This window comes from Microplitis mediator, chromosome 6 (assembly GCF_029852145.1).
Source record: "Microplitis mediator isolate UGA2020A chromosome 6, iyMicMedi2.1, whole genome shotgun sequence".
Taxonomy (NCBI): domain Eukaryota; kingdom Metazoa; phylum Arthropoda; class Insecta; order Hymenoptera; family Braconidae; genus Microplitis; species Microplitis mediator.
This window is the reverse complement of record NC_079974.1, coordinates 23,737,110-23,758,537: the sequence shown is the minus strand read 5'-3', so window position 1 is coordinate 23,758,537 and position 21,428 is coordinate 23,737,110. Positions and strand designations below refer to the sequence as shown.

Genomic DNA, 21,428 nt, shown 5'->3' with positions numbered 1-21,428 from the left:
TCACTGACAGGTGTGCAGTTTGATATAAAAACTGTATGACGTTTTGTAATATTTTCAGTTACTATTAGCCGCTCGTTGTCTAAAAGCAGAATAAATCTTTGTAAAACTAAATAATGGCAGTGTTTAAGTATTTTTTAATTGCGATAACAATATTTGTTAATAAATCGGCAACTGAAAAGCCGGATATTTATATTGACGACGTCAATTTTATGGTAGGAATTTTTGAAGTTAATCCTTTAAGACCAAATCAAGTTTCATTTGTTGGTCAAGGAGTTTTAATTGATTCTGATAAAGTTGTCACAACCTCACGAAATATTTATGAGTATAAATTTATTATTATTATTATTATTAGTAGGGACAAGATTTTCGCCTTGATTTCGAAATGAATGGCTCAAATGTTTGATATTATGGCAAAAATATTGGTCTTATCAAAAAAGTTTTTAAACAAAAGTTGTAGGAAATTTAATTTTCTAAAAAAAATGTTTCTTAAGATTTTTCTATACGGCCAATATTTTCACCGTAATTCCAAAATTAAGATTCATAATGAATAATTCAAATTTTTGATAATTATGAAAATTTTAATTTTGAAATTACGGCTTTCTTTTTAGTCCTAAGAAAAAATTATAAGAGGCATTTTTTTTATAAAATTAAATTTCCTACAACTTTTACTTGAAAAATTTTTTTGTACGACCAATATTTTTTCCGCAATATCAAAAATTTGACACCATTATTCATTATTGGTTGATTTTAAATTGAAGCAAAAATCCTGGCCCTAATTATTAGCATTTGAAAAAATCTATATAGGATTTTATGGGGATCCATGTAGAAAAGTGTAGATTTATATACAAGCTGAGTATTGAATATTGGAAACTAAGGATTCCTGGGCTTGTAGTTTAGAATTCACTTACGATGCTATGGATTCCCATAGAAACCATAGAAAATGTATGACTCTGCGCTGGATTCCTCTATGGATTTTTATTCATCCCCGGAAAAATAATTATGATCTAAAGAGACCTCATTAGATCGCAAATCAAATTTTTTCAAAATTTAAATCCACAATTTATGGATATTAATTCACAATTTAATTTTCTAGAGGCTCAAAATATAGAGTACGCGCTTATAGTTGGCCTAAAAATAACGATATTCTTGAAGATAGAGAAATTCCAATTTCTGAGTACACGGAACAAGATGTGGTTGGGGTTCATGTCCAACCTGAGGTTCCATTATTGCGCATACTAAATTTGGACCACGCTTTTGATAGCAGTGTTAGGCCAATCGACTATATGAAGTATACGGAAAATAAAATGTTTACTAGCGACACTGAATGCGTCTATATAAAAATAAAAAAGAGTAAATTTTATATTTTAAATATATTTGACTTTGTCATGGGAATTTTTCATAATTATTTATGTTTATATTGAAGCATTTTTTGGGGAAAAGCTGAAACTTAAACAACGAAAAATAACTATAAAACATCCTTCCGAGTCTACCGGTTGTAGTTCAGCCCTTCAATTGAGTTCTCCAAAATCTAATTCATATTCAATCTTTTGCGGCGTAGAAACTGGAAAAAGAAAGTGCAATGTGAGTTATCCTTCAAAATTTGACTTTTTACTGGGCTTTGAAGTTGCCCACACTGCCTGCGCATCGAAAAAAAAAAGAAAAGTCTATCACTCTATTCACTTTTATTTTTAAATAAATTTTTTTTAGAGATACCCAGGATCAGCTGTCGTTTGTCAATCAAGTCCATCGTCGAAGCCTTTTTTGACAGGAATACAAGTCATCAATAGAAACTGCGAAATAATGTTTGAAAACCCGAAATTTTTCAAATATAATCCGAATCGACGAAGTCACGTTGCTTATAACGACCAATTATGGGGTGATGATTAAATTTCCGTTGAAATGTAATATTTGTATTAGTGTAGGGGAGGGTGGGGCAGAGCGGCCCCCCTAAGCCAATTATTATTTTTTGTGGCTTTCAACCATAAGATCACTTTGCTTTTTTCCTATTTTGAACAAATTTATGGACATTTTGCCAAAATTCTAAAAAAAAAAATTTTTTTTTTGTGGGGCAGAGCGGGCTCCCTCCAAAAAGTGATAAAAAATTTTTTTTTTTCGTTTTTTTTTTTTTTTTAATTGTTTTCATCATTAAGAATGTATTTCTTTCTCTTGACAACTAATTTTGGTTTTATATTACCCGAAAAAAATTTTTTAAAGTGTAAAAAATCGTTCACTCTCGATTACCTCAATTACTAATTGTTATTTAATAAAAAAAAAAATCAATTCTATAGTTTTACTTTATTTCAAAAATTTATCAACTAAAAAAAAAATTTAATTTTTATAAATTTTTAGTGACCAAATTTGCCTCTTATATCGAGAAACGGCCGAAAAATATGAAAAAATAATTTTTTCGGAAGTTTCGGCTGGTCCATTTTGCCCCAGGTGTTATGCGTAGGGCTAGAAATGTGGAATTATAATAATTTTTTTTTAATTTGACGATAAAAATATGAAAAAATCACTTTTTCAAAATTTTGGGCTTGTCCATTTTGCCCCAAATGTCATGCGTAGGGGTAAAAATGCGCAAACATATCGGATTTATAGTAATTAGTCGAAAAAACAAAATTTTTTTTTTGATCAAAATTTCAGGGGGGCCGCTCTGCCCCACCCTCCCCTACTATCGCCAAAAGGGCGTATATCTTTAGATCTTTGTATCTTTGTATCTTAAGATTTACGCCCTTTTGGCTTAGGAAATTTTTTTTTTATTTTGAGGCTTAGAACATGTTTACAAAACGATTGGCACAAAAAAAAAATTATACGCCCTTTTGGATCTTCAAAGCCAACTTCTAACTTTTATACGCCCTTTTGGCATTTGGCACGCGATTTGTATTCGTGTATTTAAAAAAAAAATACATGAACTAAATACGTACCCATTGGGGGAAAAACACAAATAAATAGTAAAAAAACTCAGAAGGGAAATAAAAACCCTGAAGGATATTATATCAATAAAGTAAATGAATAAATAATGGTGTTTGAATTGTGACAGAGGGAACAATAATTTAATGTCCCTAAGGAGTTGTATCTTTATCAAGTTTAGCAGGGCAAGTGCTAGATGGTCACTCGATTATTCAGAGGATTTTCCTCGACATTTTCAGTACACAACATATCCGGCACCGTACATTTACAGGGTAACTGCAAGCCGTTAGTGAACTGGAGACTGAAACAGAGACCTTTTCCAAAGTAATATCTCATGGGAATGACCACCGTCGAGTACGCGATACAGATAGTGTACAGTTGAGGCTTAAAAGCGCGTCCATCCAACCGAATTACCGTACCCCGGCCATTTACTATTTTATCCGTTTGGGCGCCAGGTGCCTGAGTTGTTCACGACGTGGTTATTTCTTCTCCGTCCTCTTAATCTATCTTACATCTCCGAGATAACTTTCCTCGCGTATCCTGCCATTGTAAGAGTATTAATATTATCATTATTATCGCAATTATTTGGATTTAATATAAATTGGGTCTTGAATATTTCCCAAGAGGTTTCAAATCTGTTCATGGGATTTTTTACCGATTATTTGATAAAATCTATCTATATATTCTTGAGCATTTTCTCAAGAACGTTAATATAATGAAAGCTCCAAAGACGAGGCTATAGAGAGCTTTTGTTCCATTCACAAGAGATTTAACATAATATTTGCTATTGAAACCCTTCTGCGCTAACTCCATTATGCTTTCAGGATCGTTATAAAATCGTGGCTTTCAACGTAATACTATACACTCGACAATGTTTTCGAGTGGATGTGTAGTGTGCTTGTGCAAAGCCCCTGGGTCAAAACTACAACGAGATATCGCACTAACAAGAACCTTGTTTGTCAAATATTATGTCATCATCAAAGAACATGGAAATATATATAAATTTATCAACCGTTCGAATATTTTTATTTTTAAATTATTACGCAAACTTTCCAATCATTATTATATAAATTTTAATTTCGCGGCACGGTGTTCAAACGGCGAAATTTTAAATCAAAGCTGCTCGCTGGCACCAGATGGAAACTAATAATATTAATTATGCAATTGATGTTGTTTAATTAATCAAAAAAAAATATAATAATAATCTCTTGTATGCTGATTTATCAATAAACTCCCGGTAAATATTTTTTGAATCGGTTGAGATTAAATATTTTATTAAGTAATTAATTTAAAAATTTTATTATTATTCGAATTATCGGCTGTACACGGAAAGAAAATTATGGGAAGTTTTGCTATGCATTATGGGAATGGTTCCCATAATGGTATGGGAATAGTACCTATACTACTATAGGGATGGTTCCCATATATTATAGGAACCATCCCCATAATAGTATGAAAATAGTTCCCATACCATTATGGGAATGATTCCCATAATGATATGGGAATGGTTCCCATACCATTATGGGAATGGTTCCCATAATATTATGGGAACCGTTCCCAAATCATTATGGGAACCATTCCCATAATGGTATGGGAATCATTCCCATACTATTATGGGAATGACTCCCATATTGGTATAGGAACTATTCCTATAATATTATGGGAACTATTCCCATAATGTTATGGGAACCATCCCTATAATATCATTAAATTTTTTTTTTGCACAATAGTGTAGAAATTTCCCAAAATTTGAATTGTCTTGAATGTTTTGTGCTGACAAAAAATTCTTGTTAAAAATTTTAATGTTTTTTTGCCAAATACGATTTTTTTTTTCAATGTTTGAATTTTTGTTTTTATGTTTAATAATATTTCTGTGTATTGTAGAAGTGATTACCACACTTCTTTAAATTAATTTTTTCATGATAATATGGGAACCATTCCCATAATATTATAGGAATGGTTCCTATAATAGTATGGGAACTATTCCCATAATATTATGGGAATGATTCCCATAATGGTATACGAACCATTCCAATTTCATTATGGGAATCATTCCCATAATATTATGGGAATAGTTCCCATACTATTATAGGAACCATTCCCATAATATTATGGGAATGGTTCCTATAATATTATAGAAAGTATTCCTATAAATTATAGGAACCATTCCTATCGTGTTATGGGTATCATTCCCCATAATTATAGGAACTATTCCTATAATTATGGGAAACATTCCTATAATTATAGGAACCGCTCCCATAATTTATGGTCGTAATTCCTATGATGGTATAGGAAAAAATTTCACACAATTATGGGAACCGCTGCCATAATTTTCTTTCCGTGTAGTTTAATAACTTAAACTAAAAAATATTTCATTTTTTTGGCGGCATTAAATCATTTACAAAAATTTTTTAACCGGAAACCATTTATCGGCGATAAAAAAGTTAAGCCATTAAATATTTCACCAGGAAAATCTTTTATTCCATCGCAATTACTGTCAATTATTAAAGTGAGCCATAAACTTTTTTACGACCGGCTATTAAATGGTGAAAAAAAAAATGTTTTAGCGTTCTGAACAACAGGCAACAAAGGCATTGTTTAAAATGCTCGATTAAAGTTTTGACGACGTGTAAATGACTAAATAAGCTTAACGTTAATCTGGGCTTACGCAATTTCATCTAGGGAAAACAGGAAGATTACACCCGCGGTGATGGGGATATACAAAGGAGAAAGGTAACCGCAACGTAAACCACTTTTCTGATCGTCAGTCTTAAATATTAAACCTCTTTATCTGCCATAACGCCTGATATTGCTACAGTTACCGTCGTTGTTCTGCTTTTCTTCAGGTACACCCTTTTTTTAATTACACCCATCAAAGTAATCTCCCAAACTAATTAAAAATAACAATAATCCCTTCCCCTTCCCCTTACCGCCGCCATAATTGTCTATCTCGAATAATTTCATTTTACTAGATAGAAAAAAAAAAAAAAATTTATTTTCTCAGCAGAATCTTGGCGGTAGGGGAGACCGGGGCAAGACGGCCCACCTAAGCCGGTTATTATTATTTGTGGCTTTTAACCATCAAGTCGATTTACTCTTGTCCAACTTGAACTCAATTCACCAAAATTTTGGTGAAGCTCCTGAAAAAAAATTTTTTTTTTTTGGGGCAAGACGGCCCCCTCCGAAAAAAAATGAAAAAAAAAATTTTTTTTTTTAATTGTAAAAAAATTTCCCGCGTAACAAATGTTTATATTTTTCTCTTTAACAACTGAATTTACTTTAATATTACTCGAAATAACCTTTTTTGATATAATACGAGTCATTTTTTCACTTCTGTAGAAAATTGATTATTGGTTTTTTTAACTTTTTCAAATGCTCTATTTTAATCCAAATCCATATAATTAACCAAAAAATGATATTTCTATTAAATTAATCATGACTACACGGAAAGAAAATTATGGCAGCGGTTCCCATAATTTTGTGAAATTTTTTCCTCTACCATCATAGGAATTACGACCATAAATTATGGGAGCGGTTCCTATAATTATAGGAATGTTTCTCATAATTATAGGAATAGTTCCTATAATTATGGAAGAGATACCCATAACACTATAGGAATGGTTCCTATAATATTATGGAAATGGTTCCCATATTATCATGAAAAAATTAATTTAAAGAAGTGTGGTAATCTCTTCTACAATTCATAGAAATATTATTAAACATAAAAACAAAAATTCAAACATTGAAAAAAAAAATCGTATTTGGCAAAAAAACATTAAAATTTTTAACAAGAATTTTTTGTCATCACAAAACATTCAAGAAAATTCAAATTTTGGGAAATTTCTACACTATTGTGCAAAAAAAAAATTTTATGATATTATAGGGATGGTTCCCATAACATTGTGGGAATAGTTCCCATAATATTATAGGAATAGTTCCTATACCAATAGGGGAACCATTCCCATCATGGTATGGGAACTATTCTCATACTATTATGGGGATGGTTCCCATAATATATGGGAACCATCCCTATAGTAGTACAGGTACTATTCCCATACCGTTATGGGAACAATTTCCATAATGCATAGGAAAACTTCCCATAATTTTTTTTCCGTGTAGGTTATAATACTATGAAATACATTTTCTTTTAGAATTTTTGAGTGGTTCATTCTGCCCCAAGTTTCACGTATCGGGCTAAAAATGAGTAAATAATCTAAATTTGTGATAATCAAAAGAAAACAAGAAAAAAAAATTTTTGGTTAGTTTTTGAGGTGGGCCTTCTTGCCCCAGGTGGGCCGTCTTGCCCCGGTCTCCCCTACTGCAAATAGACATTGGACCGGATGTCTCACCGTTATCGGATTTTTTTCGTATGCTCCAATAGCTTCGACAGTTGTTTGCCTAGGACGACTGCCCAAAGAAAGGAATGACATATAAACCCGAAATTTATTCCTCCTACTGCAAGTGCTTACTGTGTGTTTATAGCTTTAGAAAAAAATATATATATGCTGTACGAGTGTAAGTTAAAAATAATAAACTTGAATAAGTAAATAGTCTGATTGTGTAACTCGTGTATCTTGTTTCGAGTTCCATTCACGCCTCAACAATCTCGTAATCCAAAGAATAGAAAAGCTAGCATGGGAATAACAAGGATGTATCTAAAGGTAATATGTCTTCGTGAGCTTTTCAGCAACGCAGGGTGTCATTTCTATTGAAACTATATCGATATATTTAAGTGAAAACCTTTTCCGTCTTCTTGTTTGATACTTTTATTTTGACTCATGCCTCAAATTCGGTTTTTAAGAAAAAAATAAATATATACAACTGCAGTAACCTTCGATTGCAATACTTTTCATTTCTATGAAATTATTTCGACACGTATAGAGCTTCACACTTTATTGCTTTTCGCAACACACTCGCCGAGTCCTTAGAGATATTTTTACTCTTTACTCTTTACTCACTATTTTTGCCAACTTCTACACGTATTTGATACGTGATCAGTTCTATCGAGTTACTTATTTTATGTTCTTTTTTCCCGGCACCACTTTTTAAAACTTACAGTTTTGTTTTTTAAACTGTGAACTGCATCAAAAAGTTCTAGACCAGCCGCAGTATCTTTATTACCCGGCCCGTAAATATCCGTAAAAAAAAATCTAAAAATAGTTGTACAGAATTTTCACAGCACGTTTGCTTTTATTATTTATGTAGCAGTACACGGAAAGAAAATTATGGGAAGTTTTCCTATGCATTATGGGAATGGTTCCCATAATGGTATGGGAATAGTACCTATACTACTATAGGAATGGTTCCCATATATTATGGGAACCATCCCCATAATAGTATGAGAATAGTTCCCATACCATTATGGGAACCATCCCCATAATAGTATGAGAATAGTTCCCATACCATTATGGGAACCATCCCCATAATAGTATGAGAATAGTTCCCATACCATTATGGGAACCATCCCCATAATAGTATGAGAATAGTTCCCATACCATTATGGGAATGGTTCCCATATATTATGGGAACCATCTCCATAATAGTATGAGAATAGTTCCCATACCATTATAGGAATAGTTCCTATAATATTATGGGAACCATTCCCATATCATTATGGAAACCATTCCCATATCATTATGGGAACCATTCCCATAATGGTATGGGATTCATTTCCATACTATTATGGGAATGGTTCCCATATTGGTATAGGAACTATTCCTATAATATTATGGGAACTATTCCCATAATGTTATGGGAACCATCCCTATAATATCATAAAATTTTTTTTTTGCACAATAGTGTAGAAATTTCCCAAAATTTGAATTTTCTTGAATGTTTTGTGCTGACAAAAAATTCTTGTCAAAAATTTTAATGTTTTTTTGCCGAATACGATTTTTTTTCTCAATGCTTGAATTTTTGTTTTTATGTTTAATAATATTTCTGTGTATTGTAGAAGTGATTACCACACTTCTTAAAATTAATTTTTTCATGATAAAATGGGAACCATTCCCATAATATCATAGGAATGGTTCCTATAATAGTATGGGAACTATTCCCATAATATTATGGGAGTGATTCCCATAATGGTATACGAACCATTCCAATTGCATTATGGGAATCATTCCCATAATATTATGGGAATAGTTCCCATACTATTATAGGAACCATTCCTATAATATTATGGGAATGGTTCCTATAATTTATGGGAATGGTTCCAATAAATTATAGGAACCATTCCCATAAATTATAGGAATGATTCCCATAATATTATAGAAATTATTTCTATAAATTATAGGAACCATTCCTATAATGTTATGGGCATCATTCCCATAATTATAGGAACTATTTCTATAATTATGGGAAACATTCCTATAATTATAGGAACCGCTCCCATAATTTATGGTCGTAATTTCTATGATGGTATAGGAAAAAATTTCACAAAATTATGGGAACCGCTGCCATAATTTTCTTTCCGTGTAGTGTGAAAAAAAATGGACACCAGAATACCGGGGATCAAATGAGCATATTTACTTGTTTGGAAAGGAGCCAGAATAAATGGAATAATTTGTGTACCTGATTGTCAAAAGTATACATACATGTGTTAGGGTAATGATTAATCACAATGTTGTTTAATTAAATAAAGTGGTTTTTAAAACAAACAACTACCATCAGTTGGCGAAATTAACGAACCAGAAAATTCCGTTGATGATTGCGGAGCTTATCCTCTTGGAAGCAGGCATCAATCACTGATCGATCGATCTATATGATCCTTTTCCACAGACACATACGACCATGTAAAATAATACGTCCTTTTGTGAACATATATATATTCGTGGGAGTAGATCCCTGATTATCCGGCCAATTAAATCAGATAGCTTGTTACTTTACTCCGATAATTGTTCAGCTAATTCCTTCCATATCATATTCAATACCGTTTCAATTTATGTTATTGCCTCTATATTTCATTTCATTATTAAGCAGAACAAATAGTTACCATTACAATTAACTGAATACAAAAATGATTAATGGTAATTTTGTGTTTTTAACCAGATTGAATACGCCATTAAATATTCAATTAAACGTTAATTATTTAGAAGAGAGATGAGTCGACCCTTTTAAGAGCTCGGTCAGCTCCAGAGAACCTGCATTCTAGTACATCAGATATTAAAGGTTATATATTTTATACAATTATGCTCAAATTAAATGAATAGTTTTGAATCTTCCCGAGTAGAAATATTAGACGTAAGTTGAACGTTCTTGACGTTTTAAACGTAAATTGAACGTTTTAAACGTGAATTGAACGTTTTTAACGTTTTGAAAGTAAATTGAACGATTTTTTTGTATTTTGGTTCGTAAAAAATTAGTAATTTCATGAGTTATGATCTTACTTTAATGATAACATTAATTAATTTATTTCAATATTTGTAATCACAATTTTCATAATCTTGATATCATAATATATGAAAATATATAATAGTGTTAGATAGAAGTATGAAAAAAAATTAGGAAAATCCAAAAGTGCACGCCTCGAACGCTCATGTTATGTTTTTTTTTTAAAGTTAAATTTCGAATAAAATTGAATATCCCGCTCTTTTCCCATAGAAATTTCCATGGTAAATATACCGTAATAAAAGTAAAAAAAAAAAATAAATAAGGAGAACATTCCTAATGAAAAATGGCGGCAGTGTGTGTTTGTTTACATGTAAGATTGCCGGTTTTAACCGTAATGATTTATTTTTAAAAAAACGAGAAGGCCTACAGTAGTGATTTTCGAAAGGAACCTTCTTTGCTTATTTCTGAAAATTTTGAAAAAAAAATTAAGTAGTTTCGTCAAGTCGTTCTCGAGATATCCGTACCACGCCGTTTTTTTTAACCACAGACTAATGGACGTCCACGATAAATTTTTTTTAATGAACTTTTTTTTATATTAATACATATTAGACAAATTAAAAAAAGTATCAGGATTATTTATTAGTGTTTCAGCTTTATATTGATGTGCTTTTCATAATGTGTAAGAGTAATAGAAAAAAAATATATGCACTTTAATGAGTGGAAATCGTGTGACCTTGACAGGTTGGTTATAAAGCACAACCTCTCCGCTTCGCTTCCGAGGCGTGCAATTGAAAAAAATTTTTTTTTTCAAAATACGAATTTTTTATTTTAGAGCCAGAAAGGCAGACGAAATTTTAGGGAATTGAGGTAATTATAATCCAGGAGTACAAAATCCATGAAAAAATTTTTCGGAATGCTTATGTTTTCTTATTGTAAGTCAAAATAGGTTTGAGTTACGTTTTCGATTTATGATACTCCAATCTACGTTTTGAATAAGTTAAAAGCTGTCAAATTAAGTTTTAAATGCCCGAAACGTTCAATTTACGTTCAAAACGTTCAATTTACGTTTAAAACGTTAAGAACGTTCAATTTACGTCTAATATTTCAACTCGGGTTACGTCAAAATTGTCAAGTAATTTATTTTCACTGAGTTATTTTAGACAATTTTCATAACAGACAGTTGAAAATTTGAGTCTCATTTTACTCAGATCTGCCCCGCACGGAAAAAAATGAAATTACTAATTAATCAACATCCTCGTAAATTAAGTTAAACATTATCCATTATTTATTCAGTATTCACACGAACGTTACACAAACACATATCCTGAAATGCTTGCTAATTGTAAGTTAATTAATTGCTTGGGTGTTTACTTAGCAAGAAGTCTCGCGAGTCACGTTCAATAGATATGTTTGACGCGTACATCAACTAAACCCACATGTGCTTGCCATTACCCTGTAGCCGTCTTGTCAAAGTACTGCATAAATTAACTGAAAAAGTTAAATAACTATAATAGAGTCTTTGAGGAATGATTAATATAAGCACTAGCGAACGTGAAAATGAACCACGAGTCTAGTCTCGAGTCAAACCGACTGAAAATAAGGCATCGAGATCTTTAATTAATGGTCTCTGGCTAAAAGACCATTAAAAGTGACCTCCGCTCGCAATGAGATAATTCGCGAGTTTATGAGAAAAAATTAAACCTGACTCTCTTGAGGATGCCGATGACTCAATATTGGCGCCAGACCTTTCAATATGCCCGTGTATAAGTAAAGTAAAATTAATTTCCTGGGCAGTAATCTCTTGGGTTTTGCTTCTGACGTAAATTTCCCTTGCACGTGTTCGCTGACAAACGATAGATGAATAGCGAGGAAATAAGAGCCATAACCTGGTCAATACCTTGGGTATTGCGAGTCTCGAGGCTATTAAATATATATAATAACTGTACCGTCGAAAGTAAATAATGCTTCGAATGTCCAAGCGGTTTATGAGTAAGCGTAGAATAGAGAAATGGGTAATATGTAAATGAATTTAATTCTGTTGACCGCGGATTAAATAGTTTAGTCTGTTAACTGTAAGCTGTAGGTTGACGCTCGTGGAAGCTGATGGATATTTCTACTATCTTGTGTTCTGTGTCAAGAGTAATTATATAGAGTTGATAGTGAATGCGGTTGTAGTTGTAGTCATGGGCATAGTGAGCTAGCACTTGTGAAATAATGCAAGCACGTGAGTAACGTCTAGTTATGGCATCTGAAGCTTGTCTAATGTATTGAAGCCACCGGGTCACAGCCCAGCTATCCGTTTCTGCTGAGACACTAGATATTTGATTGTTCAGAGCCGGGTTATCATGATTATTATGAAATAATAATTAGCGCTAGTTCAAATTCTTTGATAATCAGAGTTTTTCTAATTAGTTTTTTGGCTTCAAGTTTTTTGACTTCCCGCTAAGAAAATTGTAAATTTTCAAAAATTCGGGAAGTTATTGGTTTCGGTCCGATTTACGAAAATCGAATTTCCATCAGATGTCGACGTTTTGAGGTCCTAGGAAGCTATTCTGACTAATTTCAAGATGATGTCCGAGTGTATGTATGTATGTATGAATGTACGTATGTACGTAAACACCTGTATCTTTTGAACGGATGCACCGATTTTGAACTTTAAGGTGTCATTCGACGCGGCTTGTCAATATCTTGAAGCTGTGAGAAATTGAGCTTGATCGGTAGGGCTCGTTCAGAGATATTCCAAAAATAAAATTTTTTCAAAATGTTTTTTTTGGATAACTTTTAATGTGCTCGATGGATTGATTCCAAAATCGACTGGGCTCTAGAGCTTTATAAGCCGCGTCAAATCGCACCTCAGCCATCAAAATCAGTTCATTCGTTCAAGAGAAACCGTTGTCAAAATAATTAAAAAAAAAATTTGTTTTTATTTTTTTTAAAATATCTCAAAAACAACTTGATAAATCGAATTCAAAATTTGATCGGCTTTAGAACTTGATAAAACGCGTCGATTGCCACCTCAACCATCTCAATCGGTCAATTCGTTTGAGAAAAAATGTTGAAAAACGTTTTTTTTCGAAAACAACAGCATACAAAGGTAATAATGTTATCGAGGTTCTTGAGCTCGAAAATAGCGAGAAGTTTTAGGGCTGGCCCGCAGGGTTAACTGACAGACCGATTTTTTTTACTTGAGAATAGTAAAATTTGAATTATTAATGCCTTAATGAGAAAGCTGCTTAAAGTTTTTTAAATGGGGATAAATTATGAAATGGGTGAAGGAAAAAAGACGAGGTCAGATGCAGTAACGAACGAGTGCTGAGCTTGCATCAAGTTCTTTTGCCAAAGGTATTATTGGCAATTATGCCGGATATATTTTTCGGAGAGTCATTTTTTGAATTTAAATAGATCTTATGATTATGGTAATGATGATAATGCTTGAGAGGAAACATTTTTTCAAGAATTCTAATAAGATCTTATTGGATAAGCAAAGAACCGATAGGGAGACGGAACGAGTTCCGTTCATCGATCCATTAACGATAAAAATATATTTTTAAAATCACTGTGGCCTCAAATTAATTTGTTTTAAAAGTGATAGAGAACAAAGAATGTATGAAAAAAGTATATTTATTTAAATCTGAAACGTAGTTTTTTTCCGTCAATTAACGTTCTTTTATTTAAATTAAAACGCGTATATAAATATGCAGTAGTGTGCGCATCATACACGGGTTCTTTCATATCGTACTATTCTCTTCATGTACCGACAACAATAACCGCGGAGTCAAAGCTCAACAATAACCACAAGTATTTTTTAATTCATAAATTAATTAGGTTTTTTATTTCGGCGTTTTTTCATCTCGGCTGAGTGAAAAAAAAATTAAATATAATAAATTGAGGCTCTATTTGCTGGGGAAATGTTTTGTACGTAAATTAAAAAAAAAATTTGGAAAATCCAAAAGTGCACGCCTCGAACGCTCATGTTATGTTTTTTTTTAAAAGTTAAATTTCAAATAAAATTGAATATCCCGCTCTTTTCCCATAGAAATTCCCATGGTAAATATACGGTAATAAAAGTAAAATTTGGAAAATCCAAAAGTGCACGCCTCGAAAGCTCATGTTATGTTTTTTTTTAAAAGTTAAATTTCAAATAAAATTGAATATCCCGCTCTTTTCCCATAGAAATTCCCATGGTAAATATACGGTAATAAAAGTAAAATTTGGAAAATCCAAAAGTGCACGCCTCGAAAGCTCATGTTATGTTTTTTTTTAAAAGTTAAATTTCGAATAAAATTGAATATCCCGCTCTTTTCCCATAGAAATTTCCATGGTAAATATACGGTAATAAAAGTAAAAAAAAAAAATAAATAAGGAGAACATTCCTAATGAAAAATGGCGGCAGTGTGTGTTTGTTTACATGTAAGATTGCCGGTTTTAACCGTAATGATTTATTTTTAAAAAAACGAGAAGGCCTACAGTAGTGATTTTCGAAAGGAACCTTCTTTGCTTATTTCTGAAAATTTTGAAAAAAAAATTAAGTAGTTTCGTCAAGTCGTTCTCGAGATATCCGTACCACGCCGTTTTTTTGAACCACAGACTAATGGACGTCCACGATAAATTTTTTTTAATGAACTTTTTTTTATATTAATACATATTAGACAAATTAAAAAAAGTATCAGGATTATTTATTAGTGTTTCAGCTTTATATTGATGTGTTTTTCATAATGTGTAAGAGTAATAGAAAAAAAATATATGCACTTTAATGAGTGGAAATCGTGTGACCTTGACAGGTCGGTTATAAAGCATAACCTCTCCGCTTCGCTTCCGAGGCGTGCAATATAATATTATTTTATTTAGTTATTTTTGGTTGAAATAAAATTGGGTAGAGAATCGTACAAAATGAATTAGTGATAAAACGTGCTGTTGAATACTTAACTTTTGTTGAGTAAGTTCAGTGATGGCACAAATACTAGCAGGGGGTGGGGGTGGAGGTGGCGATAGTATAGGTGAGGTGGGTTGAACAGAATCTCATGCCTGACACTTCAATAAACTCAAAACCCTCTGAGGAATTACTGTGGAATTCCGGGTTGTGTCCCAAGAATAGTATACTCGGTCCTATTCTGCAGACGTTGACTAGGAGATTCATCTCGATTAAAATAGTAAGTGGAAGCGTGACAATGCATTTTCTCATTATTCTAGCTCTTGATATTTACGTTCCTTTTGTATGTTTATGTATATATTTATACATAGATAAGTATGTATATATGTATGTATATAGATCTAGGTTATAGAGGAAGCGGTGGATGTATTTGTGCGGGCGGGTGTGTCGAGACAATTGTACACATTGCAATTAAAAGCTATCTCAACACTTGGTGTATTCTCAGGCTTAAATTACCGGGCTCTCTGGTATATTGATAATGAAGCTTCTTTGTATACAACCGGTGTGTGATTTACTTTACTATTTCTCTAGACGCTTTAGTAAAACAAAGCCCTTTCTCTCCCATTAGACATACAGGAGAAGGTGGGGCACAATGAGACGCCATTTCAAAGACTAAATAGTATATTGCGTCTTGGGTACAAATATTTTGCCGAAAATACTAAATCTCGCCGAAATTTTGTTATTCTTGATTAACGACCGAAAATTGGCTGATAAGTTGGGCCGGTCTATGTTCGCCCGTACACAGAAAAAAAGAATTTCTTTGCGCAAGAAATATTTTGTATTATGAATTGAAGACAAAAATTTTTCTTGGCTCAAGAATTTTTTTCTCGCTTAAAAAATTTTTTTCTTGTTCCGAGAAAATTTTTTCTTACCCCAAGAAAAGTTTTGTTTTCACTTTATAATACAAAAATTTCTTGGGTCAAGTGAAAATTTTCTTAGACCAAGAAAAGATTTTTTGCGGCAAGAAATCCTTTTTTTTTCTGTAGTATTTTTATTTTTTTAAATAAATATATACAAATTTTGAAGCCTAGTTATCAGTCAAATATCGGCCTAGATATTTTTCGGCCACTCTAGTTACAGTTTGTAAAAGAATTCTTTTAAGAATTCCCCCCCCCCCTTATAAGGGGGAAAAGTTGATCAGCCCCGGCAATAAGGATATTAAATACCGAGATATTCAATTAATTAAAGAAAAAAACTTTTAATAACTAAGGTAAGTAAGAAAGTATCCAAGTGTTTTAATAAATTAATTATTAATGAAAAACTTTGGTTACCCTTCACTAAGTTACTAAGAATTTAATTAAGTGTTTTAAAACAGTCTGATATTTAACGTATTTAATTCTGAAGCAACAGATGAAGTGCTCCGGTCCATATGCCATAGGGAATATCATTTTTTTATCGCAAACTTACAACGGATGTCTCTGTAAACACCGAGAGCTCAATATTTAGTTATAGAAGTCTTGAAAAAAAAAAACTTTTTATATTAAATTTAAAATATATATTGTTTTAGTAATGAGACGTGGAAAAATTCAGCATCAAAAGGTACTGATTTGAATTGTAAAAATCAGTAATAAATTTTTAAAAAGTCCGACTCCACCAAACGTTAATTTAAAATCTTCATAATTTTTTTTTTCGACTTTATCCCAGAACATTTGACATTATTACGATATAAAAATACATACATAAACTCTCTATTATTTATACATCGTAATATTTATATTCACCGGGGGTCAATGTGTGTCCGGTGGATGTGCGAAATCCTTACAAGCTGAAATATGTGAAGACTTGGGGGTTTTCTTCTTCTTCTTTATGATTCAAGTTTATCTATGAATAAAATATTAGCTAAACTTTTTTTTTTATTCACCACCGGCGCATCTCAAGACTTCTGGCTTTTATAAGTTAGAAAGGAATAAAAATGTCAACTCTTTTTACCACCACTAAAAACTTTATAGTTTACATTTCTGCCGCATTGTACTTTTTTTTATCGGCTCCTATAAAAAAAAAAAAAAAAAAAAAAAAGAGAGGGAAAAAAACTAGTACAATTTAATTTAAATAAAGACAATTTATATGCATCAAATGTTTATAAAATAAAATAAAGTAATACATAATATAATAAACAAAATAACTCGTTGCGGTTAAGGCGTTCTCGTTTCAGGATAATGTTCCTCATAATATTGTTCCTCAAAAACAGAAAGAACCAGTGCATTATGACGAGGCTACGAATAGGACATACACAGTTGACACACAGCCATCTTTTCACCAAAACACCAGTTCCTGTATGTCCAAACTGTAACAACAAACTCACAGTAGCCCACTTGTTCTCCAATTGCAATAAAGTGGACCTAACTGCCGGAGGAATTCCAACGGACATCCAGAAGTGCCTTAACGATTCCGACAACTTTCTAAAAATATTAAGACTACTTAAAGACAATAAATTTGAAATTTAGTTTACAGCGACTATTGACACTTATATCTTAATTTAAGTTTAACCTCGATATGCAAAATGTAAAATTATCGATTAGCTAGTACATTATATACAGAAGCGGTAAATAAGTGTCGCTAATAACCACTGTACTCTCTAAAACTAAATAAGTGAAAATTTCACTAATTGAAATAGTGATCTTAAAATTCACTACAAAATTAGTGATTTTGAATTAGATTCACTAATTCATTAGTGATTCCCCGGATTCTACAATGATTACTAGTGGCGCCTCGCTTAAGGACTTTTTATTCTATCATTGAATTATCAAATTCAGGGCAAAATTAATTACGATAATTTTTAAATACAACTGAACAGTATTAATTCAAGTAAGTTAATTAAATAAAACCTAATTTAGTTGCTAAATAATACATCTTGTTATTTTTTAATAGCTTTATATTTTTACTCCAACTTTTTTTACCGAACCTGAATCAAAACCATCATTGACAATAGATTCAGGTTATGAGTTATAATTATGATATAAATATTTACCGTATGAAAGTAATTTTAATTGTTAATTTAGTCGATCAAGTTGCTAAAAAAATTTTATAATCAATTACAAATAATAATCATAATAATAATAATATTTTGATACAATATTATTAGCAACGATACAATATTTTTCCAAATAAATCCTCGTCAACAAGTGAATTAGTACATTTTTGACTAATTCAATCAGTGAAATTTTCACTAATTCTATATGTTGTTTTTTTTACTATTTCAAAAAGTGAATAGTCACTAATTCATAGTCGTATACTTTGGACAATTTAGATTAGTGAATATTCACAAGTAATTAGTGGTTTTTCACTAATTTAGTTTTAGAGAGTAGTTGATGCGACTTTAAATAAATAAAAAATAAAAAATAAAAAATTTAATTTGAATAAAGACAATTTATATGCATCAAATGTTTATAAAATAAAATAAAGTAATACATAATATAATAAACAAAATAACTCGTTGCGGTTGCGGCGTTCTCGTTTCAGGATAATGTTCCTCATAATATTGCGCAATAGGTAAAGTATATAAGTACTGACGGAAATATTAAACTCGCGGTACGACTACGAGTACGAGTATGAGTATGAGTATAAGTATGAAGATGCGCAAAAATATATAACAGTTATTCAAATTAATTCAATTTTGTTCGGGCAGTGTTACTATATAGCCACTGGGTGTGTACTTTACCGGAGCACTCGACTCCAACAACTGGTTCTATGCATACTTCCGAATAGATTGCCTGCCGGATATAAAGATAAGGAAAGTGTAAGTATGGTAAAGAAGAAGTTATTGGTTCATATGAAAGCTCACCGGCTTCCATCACTGCGGCAGTATTACTTGCTCCAGTTGGAACATCAACTTTGCCCGTGCAGGTCTACTGGCTCGAGATATCGAGAGACGCCTCCGCTCGGGGCTTAAACTTCTTGCAAGCATTATGTTCCCTCCTGGGAGATTCCACGAGACTATATTCAACACTTAGTCTATATATTTTCTTGCTGATGCATAATTTTGTGTACTCGCTATATAAATCACTATTAATTTATGTCGAAACACAGAACTTTATTTACGGGAACTTATCAGAATATTAATGGGGAAGTAATCATTGTTAGTGTTCACGGAAAGAAAATTATGGCAGCGGTTCCCATAATTTTGTGAAATTTTTTCCTATACCATCATAGGAATTACGACTATAAATTATGGGAGCGGTTCCTATAATTATAGGAATGTTTCCCATAATTATAGGAATAGTTCCTATAATTATGGGAATGATACCCATAACACTATAGGAATGGTTCCTGTAATTATAGGAATGGTTCCTATAATTTATAGGAATACTTTCTATAATATTATGGGAATCATTCCTATAATATTATGGGAATGATTCCTATAATAGTATGGGAACTATTCCCATAATATTATGGGAATGATTCACATAATGCAATTGGAATGGTTCGTATACCATTATGGGAATCATTCCCATAATATTATGGGAATAGTTCCCATACTATTATCGGAACCATTCCTATAATATTATGGGAATGGTTCCCATAGTATCATGAAAAAATTAATTTAAAAAAGTGCAGTAATCACTTCAACAATACACAGAAATATTATTAAACATAAAAACAAAAATTCAAACATTGAAAAAAAAAATCGTATTTGGCAAAAAAACATTAAAATTTTGAACAAGAATTTTTTGTCAGTACAAAACATTCGAGAAAATTCAAATTTTGGAAAATTTCTACACTATTGTGCAAAAAAAAATTTAATGATATTATAGGGATGATTCCCATAACATTATAGGAATAGTTCCCATAATATTATGGGAATAGTTCCTATACCAATATGGGAACCATTTCCATAATAGTATGGGAACCATTCCCATAATAGTATGGGAACCATTCCCATAATGGTATGGGAACTATTGTCATACTATCATGGGGATGGTTCCCATAATATATGGGAACCATCCCTATAGTAGTATAGGTACTATTCCCATATCATTATGGGAACCATTCCCATAATGGTATGGGAACTATTCTCATACTATTATAAGGGTTGGTTCCCATAATATATAGGAACCATCCCTATAGTAGTATAGGTACTATTCCCATACCATTATGGGAACCATTCCCATATCATTATGGGAACCATTCCCATACCATTATGGGAACCATTCCCATAATGGTATGGGAACTATTCTCATACTATTATGGGGATGGTGCCCATAATATATGGGAACCATCCCTATAGTAGTATAGGTACTATTCCTATACCATTATGGGAACCATTCCCATAATGCATAGCAAAACTTCCCATAATTTTCTTTCCGTGTTGTAGTTATTGGTCCTGGGGAAGATAAAGAGGTTTGAGAAAAAAACAAAAGTTAATTATTGGTAACAACCGGTGTATTTGGCGAATCGTTGACACATTAAAAGCAGAGCCAATTTAAGTGACTTTGTAAAAGAGAGAAGTCAGAAGGAATAAGAATGAAAAAAGTAGCCATCAGTTAGTGACACTGGGCTGGAAGCAAGAAACTCGTGGGCTGTGGTAAAGTGTTGTCCCCGGTGATTTACGAGGGTTCTAGGACATACTCCATAAAAAAAATCACCGGCAAGTTTGAAACGCCGGGCGAGTATCCTCACACTAAATCACCAAGTATTTTATTCGTGAGTACGTCGACTGTTGTCAAAGTGAGAGTTTGAATAAACCTGAAACTCATTTAAATTCAAACTTTTTCCTACCGCTCAACTACTGATCCCTATCGAAAAAAATTTAATCCATAAATAGTCTGATCTGATATTTCCTGGGTGGAAAAAAAATTTCAAACAAAAAAAAATAATATAATTTATTCTCCCCGGAATTTAGCCGATGACTAGGCCTCAAAATGGCCGGAAACTTAAAAATTTTCGGTTCTTTCTTGTATTATTGTGTAAGAATAATAAAATTTCGACGTGTTTTTGGCCAACTTCCGGCTTTTTCTACTAGAATTCTGTGACTCAGACATGATTTCAGCGAAATCTAGGCCTCTTTGATTAAAATTCTACGGTTTCGGCCTGATTTCGGTCAAATATTTTTACTCAGATTCAATATCTGGAATTTAATTAGACAGTCGTGTAAGTCAGTTGATAGGGTAGATATTGTATGCACATGTGGGATGATTGATCATTAATCCAGTAGAAATAGAGCCTTGGATGCAATTTATCATTGGTCGCGAATTTGATAGTATACATCAGCAGTTGCAGCAGCAGCAAGAACAGAAGCAGAAGCAGAAGCAGTTGAGTT

General features: G+C 32.2%; 2 protein-coding genes across 3 annotated transcripts in view; one reads left to right on the top strand and one right to left on the bottom strand.

Moving 5' to 3' along the window:
- LOC130670349 (dopamine D2-like receptor) overlaps positions 1–21,428 on the bottom strand; it is a 135,059-nt gene that overhangs the window by 33,264 nt on the left and 80,367 nt on the right. The gene's annotated exons all lie outside the window — the stretch shown is intronic.
- Positions 58–2,939, top strand: LOC130670350 (uncharacterized). Its single transcript, XM_057473723.1, has 4 exons — positions 58–322; positions 1,094–1,350; positions 1,424–1,581; positions 1,708–2,939. Exons 1-4 carry the CDS (start codon positions 114–116, stop codon positions 1,885–1,887), a joined length of 804 nt encoding a protein of 267 aa, XP_057329706.1. The 5' UTR covers positions 58–113; the 3' UTR covers positions 1,888–2,939.

Coding starts and splice junctions, on each gene's coding strand:
- LOC130670350 (XM_057473723.1), top strand. CDS start 114: ATGGCAGTGTTTAAGTATTTTTTAATTGCGATAACAATATTTGTTAAT. Junction 323..1,093: donor ACCTCACGAAATATTTATGA/GTATAAATTTAT, acceptor TTAATTTTCTAG/AGGCTCAAAATATAGAGTAC. Junction 1,351..1,423: donor CTATATAAAAATAAAAAAGA/GTAAATTTTATA, acceptor TTTATATTGAAG/CATTTTTTGGGGAAAAGCTG.